Source organism: Lemur catta, chromosome 2, assembly GCF_020740605.2.
Source record: "Lemur catta isolate mLemCat1 chromosome 2, mLemCat1.pri, whole genome shotgun sequence".
Lineage (NCBI taxonomy): Eukaryota > Metazoa > Chordata > Mammalia > Primates > Lemuridae > Lemur > Lemur catta.
Window position 1 is genome coordinate 104,240,188 of NC_059129.1, and position 8,990 is coordinate 104,249,177.

General features: G+C 42.0%; 1 protein-coding gene across 3 annotated transcripts in view; it reads right to left on the reverse strand.

The window, feature by feature from the left end:
- The window catches only part of LAMA4 (laminin subunit alpha 4), a 132,887-nt gene extending 126,568 nt beyond the window's left edge, over positions 1-6,319 (reverse strand). Inside the window, exons 1-2 of one of the 3 annotated variants that reach the window (XM_045544208.1) lie at positions 6,038-6,319; positions 5,570-5,899 (exon numbers count right to left, since the gene is read on the reverse strand). In XM_045544208.1, the coding sequence (XP_045400164.1) occupies positions 5,570-5,899; positions 6,038-6,181 (474 nt within the window). In that variant the 5' untranslated portion in view covers positions 6,182-6,319. The remainder of the gene's footprint in view (positions 1-5,569; positions 5,900-6,037) is intronic. The other 2 variants (XM_045544209.1, XM_045544207.1) reach the window with 2 other exon arrangements.
- Between the last annotated feature and the right edge of the window lie 2,671 nt (positions 6,320-8,990).

An 8,990-nucleotide genomic window follows, 5' to 3' on the forward strand; every position in this document is an offset into this window, starting at 1 on the left:
ACAGATTAAGTAAAGAGTTAGATAACAAAACACTTTAACAAGATATGATAAAGCTTTACCTGCAGTAGATAGAAACAGTGGAAGAAAGAGGGAGCAGAAGGAGGGACAGAACGAGAGGAATGAGGGCAAACTTTGTGTTAGGCAGTTTATATATATCATTTCATTTAAATTTCACAACAATCATGCAAGGCAAATATATTTAAATTCATTTTGCAATCAGAGGAACTGAGCCTCTAAAAGATGATCTATATAATTTGTCCAAAGTCCACTGGCTGGAAAGCCATAGAGCTGCACACATCTGTCTGGTTGTAAGCCCATGTTCTGCCTGTGATGAAAAGTGAATTTCAAATACTGTAAGGCAGAGACTGCATATAAACAGTCCTCGGGCTCAATCTGGCCCTCGGATGTACTTAGCCTACATGGCATTAAAAAATTTGAGTCTGCAATTTCACTTATGAATCCAGATTCTGTCTTCTCTTGGGAAAAACAAAAAAACCCAAGACCAACCAAAACCAGAAGACTTGGCAACGCCAAGAGGTGGCTGCCTCTCTGGAAGAGGCATCCCTTTCTCTCCCCACTTTCACTGAGTTGGATTCACCCAGTTATTTTTGACCTGGCCCCTGTAAGAATTTGAGTTTTAGGACTTCCTCTGTACCATGTGATCGAGCAATCCCACTTCTGGGTACATACTCAAAAGCACTGAAAGCAGAGACTCGCACAGATACTTGTACACCAGTGTTCACAGCAGCGTTATTCACAATAGACAAAGGTAGAAACAACACAAATGTCTGTGACAGAGGAATGGATAAAATGTGCTGTGTTTATAAACAGAATATTAGTCTTAAAAAGAAATGAATTTCTGACAGGTACTACAACATGGGTGAACCTTGAAGATACTATGCTAAGTGAAATAAGCCAGTCACAGAAGGATAAATATTGTATGGTTCCACTTCTGTGAGTAGTTAAATTCATAGAGACAGAAAGTAGAATGGTGGTTGTAGCAGGCGCTTGGGGGAGGGGTTAATAGGCAGTTATTATTTAATGGGTTTCAGTTTGGGAAGATGAAAAAGTTCTGGAGATGGATGGTGGTGATGGTTGTATAACAATGTGAATGCACCTAATGCCACTGAACTTTATACTTAAAAATCATTCAAATGGTAAAATTTATGTCAAATATTTTATCACATTAAAAGAAAAATCTTCTGGTTAAATCAGAGAACTCTGGAACTATAGGGGATAGGATTGTTTATTTTCTAGCAATTTTGTAATAAATTCTGTAAGATAGACCACATATTGCTTATGTTGCTGTTTTGAATTCCCTACCTATTAATCTAAATCAAGAGCTTCTAATATAGACTGTCGCATAATGGGGAGGACACATACTAGAATATGATTATAAAGGAAAATAAGATACAAGAAGACTCTATAGTTAAAAAAAAAAGAGCTTTCTATCATGGAGACTCACTAGTATACTGGGAAAAGAGAATGGAATTTGAAAATTTGGGTAAGGTACTTACCATCTCTAAACATCAATTTACTCATCTGTAAAATGGGTATAATTTTCACTATTGGTTCATAGGACAAAGTAGACATCAACAAGTATTCTTTTTTTTTCTTTCTTCCATGAGTATTTTAGAAAGTAGTTATTAGACTAGATAGGGAAGGGAAGTTATCTCCATTCTTTGCAACTTCTGCTACTCATCTAAGAAGCACTGCCTAAATGGTCTTTAAATGGTATTTTATATTTCTTCATTTTAGGAAATTCCTAAAACTTTGACTAAAATTATGCCTACAGATACTTCTATTTACCTAATCACCTCTTCCTAGATATTCCTGCACAGTTGAACTGCTTTTATAACTCCTTCTTTGCTGTGCCACTTGCCAGGTTGGGGGGCTGGGCAAACAATCTGTGCCTCGGTCTCCATGTTTATAAAATGAAATCATAATTTTGCCAGTCCCACCAATTTATCACGAAGGTTAAAGGAAGTAACTCATGGAAAGCGTTTAGATTAGGGGCTGGCACATAGTAAATACTCTATGAGTGGCAGCTATAAGCCATACTATTGTCACTATTACTACTACTACTATATTGCAGTCCTTCTGTAATAAGTTGTTTAAAGCCTTCTTTGGTGTTTGGCAAGTAGGTTATTGTGCTCTACTGGTCTAGCATAGGAGTAATACTTTTTACATGTTACCTCTGTGACACAGCCTGTAGCCACTCTTGCAGAACATTAATTCATTTTGCTTTCTGTAGTGGTTCTGTATGTTCTTTCTCTCTTCAATTGCTTGCCCTTGAGGATAAGGATGAGAATTTACCTTCTTTCTATCCCTCCTGGTGCCTGTTTTACTGCTCAGTACATGGTAAGGTTCCAAAGCTGCTTGTTGAATGAATAATTAAGTGAATGATATAATGACTACATGCAAGTAACCAAATTATTGGGACATCAGTACAGAGGAATGGCCCAGGCTAGTGACTGGAGATCTTCGTGTGGTCCCATGGGACCTTTCTTAAAGTAAGTGACCAAGATAAGAAAAAGGAAAGCAGATAGTGAAAGAAATCTAAAATATCTTTTAATAAATGTTGCACAATTTTGCTTAATGACCTAACAATGTGTTGGGGCATGGGATCACATATGCACAAGGAAGAGTCGAGAGGAAATGTCCCTTGGAATTAGTCTAATTCTTGGTGCTTCTTTGTAGCAAGCAGGTTTGTACAGCACAGGGTACACATGTGGCCCATGGGGCACTGATTTTCTTGGAGGGAAGTTGACACAATAGTGACAACAACAGCAAAACCCAGTCAGGCTACTAGGAAATAAATTCCTATTTGCCTCTCTGAGGGGAGTTTGGTCAATATAGTCAATTATTTTCCTATTTTCTCATCTATCCATCAAAGCCAGTAATAGCACTGTTCTGTTGCCTCCTCCACTGCCGCCCCCTTTGCCCTGCCCGCAGAGCCCTTGCCTCCTCTAATTCTCAGAGAACTATGGAGGAACTTGGGAGAACCTTAGGAAGGCCTTCAGCCAAGCATCTCCCACTGCTCCCTGCTTGCCTTAGTATTTTTCTTCCTTCCCTTTGAAGGAGAATTGCAGAATAACCATTCATATAAATCCAATACAAATAAAGTGAATGTATTTTTAGAATAGCCTCCCATCTACTTACTGAACCTCTCCCACGAATAATGTGTCTGTATTCCCTTTCTCGCTATATACACATAAATACATTCTTCGGAACCAATCCAGTAAAGTGTTTATACCATGTTATTAAATCTCCGGAATGTATTTGGTTTAAGGTCTGCTTACTGGCTATAAAGAGCATGGGAAACCCGATGGTGGGGAGTGGAGATTGCCATGGGACCGCAGGCTAACTGGAGGCATTATGTGAAACTATGCAGTGGGAACATAATTACCTCAATCCCACCCTTTCTACACCATATACTTTGACCTTCCTGGAATGACTAATATCTTCTGTTTCCCAAAACCAAAGGCTTCAACTGGTATTCTGAAACTATTAGTCTCTGACAGTATCACAAATTTAACTCACTATACATTTTTTTTCTGGTTGGAAAGATATACACAAATAGAGAGATAACAATATTAAATAAAATAATACCACAAAAATAAAGTTCTGAGAAATATTTCCAAATAAAGGTTTCTTTTAATATAATCATCTACATATTTTAATAATAATAACTCTTAGCAGATATAAAGCACTTATACTATGTCAGACACTATGCTAAACACTTTAATTTCATCACAATAACTGTACGAGGTATGAAGGACATCAATAACTTTTCTAAACCTAAGTTTCTTTAGCTGCAGTTTGGGCATCTGTAACTTCCTCAAGGTCAGGAGCTTGAAATTTAAACTTGGGCTCATCAGTCTGAAAGCCTGCAATCTAAAACACTTTGCGGTGCCACCTTCCTATTATTTCACTGACTGTATGAGTATATAAGAAATTGCTCAGGATCTCAAAATTTATTTTAAGTTTTCCTAAACCACAAATAATTATTTTTTAATATTTTTTTGGGATGAGAGTTACAAAAAACCAGTTGTATGTGCTTTAGATTTAACAGATAAAAATACATGATGCCCAGATCAATCTGAATTTCAAATGAAGGAAGAAAAATTTTTTATTTATACATAGGATGTATAAATATATGCTATGCAATATTTGGGACATGATAAAAATGTATTCGTTATTTATCTGAAATTCAAATTTAATTGAGCATCCTGTATTTTATCTGTCAATGTTACTGTTAAGTCAGGCATTTCATTCAGGGACTTTCCATGCTCAAAGCAACAGGTGAAGATAATGTTTCCCTGGGGTTAATTCCAAGCCTGTAGAGAAGCGATGCCTTCCCACTGCATGGAGTCAGCCTTGGTCTGGCTTCTACCCCAGTCTTTGAGTATGAGGATGACCAGAAGCCATGCTCTCTCTTCTCTCATGGAGGCTACATTTTACACTATAATGAGGACTTGGTATTCTCTGGCCCTCGCCTTCCTCCCCCTTTTTTTAGAGTGTGGGTAGGTCTCACTCTGAAGAAGGACTAATTTCATGCACCTTATTTTTGATTATCAATAATTAATAACTGCAGTTATACTAACAATTAATAGAATTAATAGCAAGAATTCAGACCTCAGTGGTGTTAGAAACGGTGTCAATCCACAGAACTCCTTTAGTTGTATGGTTGCTGTACCCATAGCTACAGGGTGTGTGTGTGTGGGGGGTTAGGTCAATTGTTCTTTCCTTTCTCATTAACTTAGGTGACTTCATTTCCCTCCTACTTAGTATCTCTCACGCACTGGACATGCTGTTGTCTGTCTCTGCTCAGGGGACTCTTAAATCCTTTATTTACCCTCCACCAAATTTCTACATTTTCGTTATGATTTCAACTTGAAAGCGATTGTAAGGCATTCAAACAGTAGCTCTTTGAATATAATAAACATAGTATCAAAAGCATATCCTGATCATCTTTACTTTGGGACCAGGGCTTGATTTTAATAGGAACTTCTTACTTCTGGAATATAATGGCTCATTCCTATGTGGGGTATCTGCTCTGCAGTTTCCTAACAGCTTCTTTCACGTCCAATCACCCTCCCTCACTCCCTCGTCTTCCTCTGCTGCAGAAGACCTTTGGTTTAATCTGAGACAAAAGGTTAGGTCCTGCAATATTGTTCCCACTGCCCCAACAGCACAGCGGAGCAGGAAACCAGTGACAAGGCACACACATTAAGTGTTGTGGTTTGACAGAATGATTACCGGGACACACAAGTGGCAGAAAGTCACCGAAGTGCTGCTGCAGTCCCAGGTGAGAGTCTAGCAGACCTACTCAGAGCCCTGACACGTTCGCTTCTGCCAGTTTGAACAGATACGCCCCAAAGCCTCCAACTTCCAACTCTCAACAACCAATTCAACTTGCGAAGTAAGAAACTTTATTTCAAGTTTCTGAACCGATCTAGCCCAGGTGAAACCCTCCAGGCAGTGGGCAGGGAGAGGGGCGGTAGAGGGAAGAGCGGGCACGCCCGGGCGCAGGTGCCCGCGGGGTGGCGGGGCGGGGGCACGGTACCTCGGCAGCCGGCGGCAGGCGTCCCGGGGCCGCGCGGGGCTCGCTCGTCTCAGGCGGGTCTTGCCTGCCAACCGCTGAGCTCCCTTCAACGTCAAAAGGAAAAGCGTCGTCGTCCCCGGACGCCGCGCGGGCGCAGGCAGCGCCCCAGAGCAGCCACAGAGGCAGGACGGCGCGCCAGGCCGAGCTCAGGGCCATGTCTCCGCGCACAGCCCACAGCGCTCTTCCCGGCTCGAGCCCCGGTCTTCGCGGTTCCCCCGCGGCGCGGCGGAGCCTGGCTGACTTTACCTCCTCTCTGACTGCAGCATCCAAATGTGGCAGCCCAACCAGCAACTTAGTGAAAAAAAGGCAGAGTGAGAGAGTAAGGGAGAGTCCCAGTCTTTCCCTCTTTCCTTTTTCTCTTCCTCTCCCTCCCCTCCCTGTCCCTCTCTTGCTTGGTCTCTCCCCCCAGGCTCTGGCCCGAGAACCTACAGATAGACGAGCCTGCAGCCGAGCGTCGAAAGGCAGACAGTCGCGGAGAGCCCCGTGGGCCGCCGGCCACCTCCGCTCCGCTCCCCTCCCAGCGGCGGCCAGGACTGAGGACGGCACTGTTCTGGCTTTTTTCCCCACACTCATTCTCACCACTCCCTTTTTTTACCTTGCACGTCCAGGCCCTCCCCCTCCAAGTTGGCTTTTCAGACACTGAGGTCCGGCCTTTCCTTGCGGCCTCCCCTCCCCTCTCAGTTTGGAGTCCCTCCAAAGGCTCCAGATGAATATTCAGCTTTTGTGATTGCTTCCTCGCAGCTCTTGTTTATTTAGCCAAGGTGCCGGATGTCTTATCTATATTTATATAGATCTTTTCTGTGGCCCCACGAGATTGCCCGGAAAGTGGGTGGAAAAGGGATTCCAGGGCAAGAGCCAGAGGTAGAGATATCAAAAGGCAGAGAGGCAGGGTCCCACTTGCTCCAGCAAGGTTTCACGGTTTCTAGAGATGGACCATTGCACTCTTTGTGCAGATATCTTCTCTAGAGATTTGCAGGCCACCCCTCTTCCTCCCGATAGTTCTCACCCAGAGGGCTTGGGAGAAGAATATCTTTCACTACAGCACTGGAAAATGACTTCATTACTCAAATGCATGAACTTTTATTTACAAAGAACATCTTGTTTTCATCCTAAAGAGGTGCTTTGTAAGGGACCCGGAACAAGGCTTGCAGTGTATGAGCCTGTCAAATATATTGCCCACAGCCCTGACCTCTTCCTCTTGGCTGGTAATCTCATGCCTACTACATCTGTCTGAGTTATGTAACCTTTCCAAGACTTCAGGGTAAAGTTGGCTGCAGTTATGCCAGGGGTGCTCCTGTGGATGGGACAACAGCCACTACAGCTGATAGGTACCTTTGTTTATACTGGCTTCATAACAGAGCTCTAAACATTCCTGCAAGCCCTCAAATGTGGCTTAAAAATGATCAGATGAGACAACTGTAAAATGACACCCAGATAAATTTCTAGGTGCTTGAAATCACAGATAATCATGCAATGAGTCATTTGCATAAAACCCAAGCCTTAGCCCTATTTCATAGAACAAAAGCCCTTTTATGTAAGGATAAGCAAAACACCATTTACTTCACACCTACCATGTGCCATGTACTTGGCATCTATTATTTGCAAACCTCACAGCATTTCTGCAAAGTAGGACTATTATTTCCTTTTTATGGAAGAAGAAAGGGAGGTTCAGAGAGACTAGGACATTTCCCCAAGGTCACACAGCTAGTAGAAAGTCCAGTTGAAGTTTGGATCTAGGCCTCACTGACTCTAAAGCTCTCTTACATCTGTACTACACTGAAACTCACAAAATAAAGACCACGAATTCAGAGGGAGAAGAGATAGGCACTCCCATATTTTAGGTGCCTCCTATGTGCCAAAAAATTTGCATAAATTATCTCATTGAATTTCATCTTCACAATAATCAATTTAAGTAATTATTGTTATATGAATTTAGCAATGGGTAAGTGGTAAAAGTACTATAAGCCAAGTAAATCTGATGCTAAGGTCCTTGATTTTAATGATAGAACAGCCTGATACAAAAGTGCCAAAGCTAGAAGAAGCAAAAAGAATTCTTACAGATTCCTAAGTGTTTGTATTATTTTCATTTTAAGATATAAAAATAGTAGTGCAAGGAACCAAAAAGCTAAATTATGATCATCATCTTTCACATAAACTGGTTAATCTACTAAATTAAGTGAAAGAACTTAAGAATATTTGTTTGGTTTGACAGATTCTTTCAGAGTTGATTTTTGTTTTCTCATCAATGTTATAATAAAACAAGGTTGAATGAAATAACATTATTTGTGGACCTGCTGTACTATATTTTCCAGTCTTGAAGAACAGAATGACTATTTTTAAAGAGGAAAACTAACCATGTTTATTTATCCTGTGGCGTAGGTAACTCTCATTTGCTAAGAATGGTCGTTCACATTTCTGGCTGCTATTGGGCCCTTTCTTGTATTAATATTAACCATGAGTGAGACTGTCATGGATCGGAGAGTAATAGGACAGGCAGGCAAGGAGAGAGCGCGGCTGACTATTTTTCAGCTAGTTAGAAGGCACTAGAACAGAGGGAATTACCTCCTCACCAAAGGGCCACTCCCAGACCACCAAAGGCCTGAGTGTAGGAGGATTTTTTTCCTGCTAAAAGTACAACAAGAGCACATTTCCAGTGTGGCTTTCTGATTGTGACCTTCCCTCTCTCTCTCTCCTAGGATTGGGGCCAAGTATTCCCCAAGTACTTTCATGGCCGTGATCATTTTTTGGGACACCTGCCTACCCTGTGATCAAACCAGTGCTTCTCCATCATCCCCAATGCGCAGAAGAGAGTGCATTCAGAGAAGCTAAGAAATTAAATGGCTTGTCCAAGGACACTAAGCCAGTCAGCCCAGAAAGAGGGCCCCACACCTTCCAACTCCCAGACCAATGCTCTCCCAACTAGACCAACCTATTTTTAGTTCTGGCAGCAGCAGATCTGGTGGTTTTGAGGCTTCATCAAAAGAAGGTTCTGGAATTCCGTTATGTGTCCCCCGGTGTTGTTATTAGCAGATAAATATAGGAGATCAGGGCTGCCTACTCCCTTCAGCACTAGGCTGTTGGGCCTGTCCTCAGCATCCCAGGATCTAGTGAGGGTGTTGTTAACACATCCCATGTGCCTTTCTGTAAATAGAAAGTCACGTCAGATGCTATTTTGGATTTGTAAGTGCTAATCCTGACATAACTAGACAGAGAATTGTTGTGGGGACTGTGTACCAGTGACAACAATTTTCTGATGAGATCAGACAGAGAAGCACGTATGAGCTGAGCTACCCCCACGGTGAGGTCTCTGACTGTTCCTCAGGTGGCAAGAACAGAAAGGGTAAGATGGGGCTTCTATTCCTGCTGATCCTCCTCAGAACCT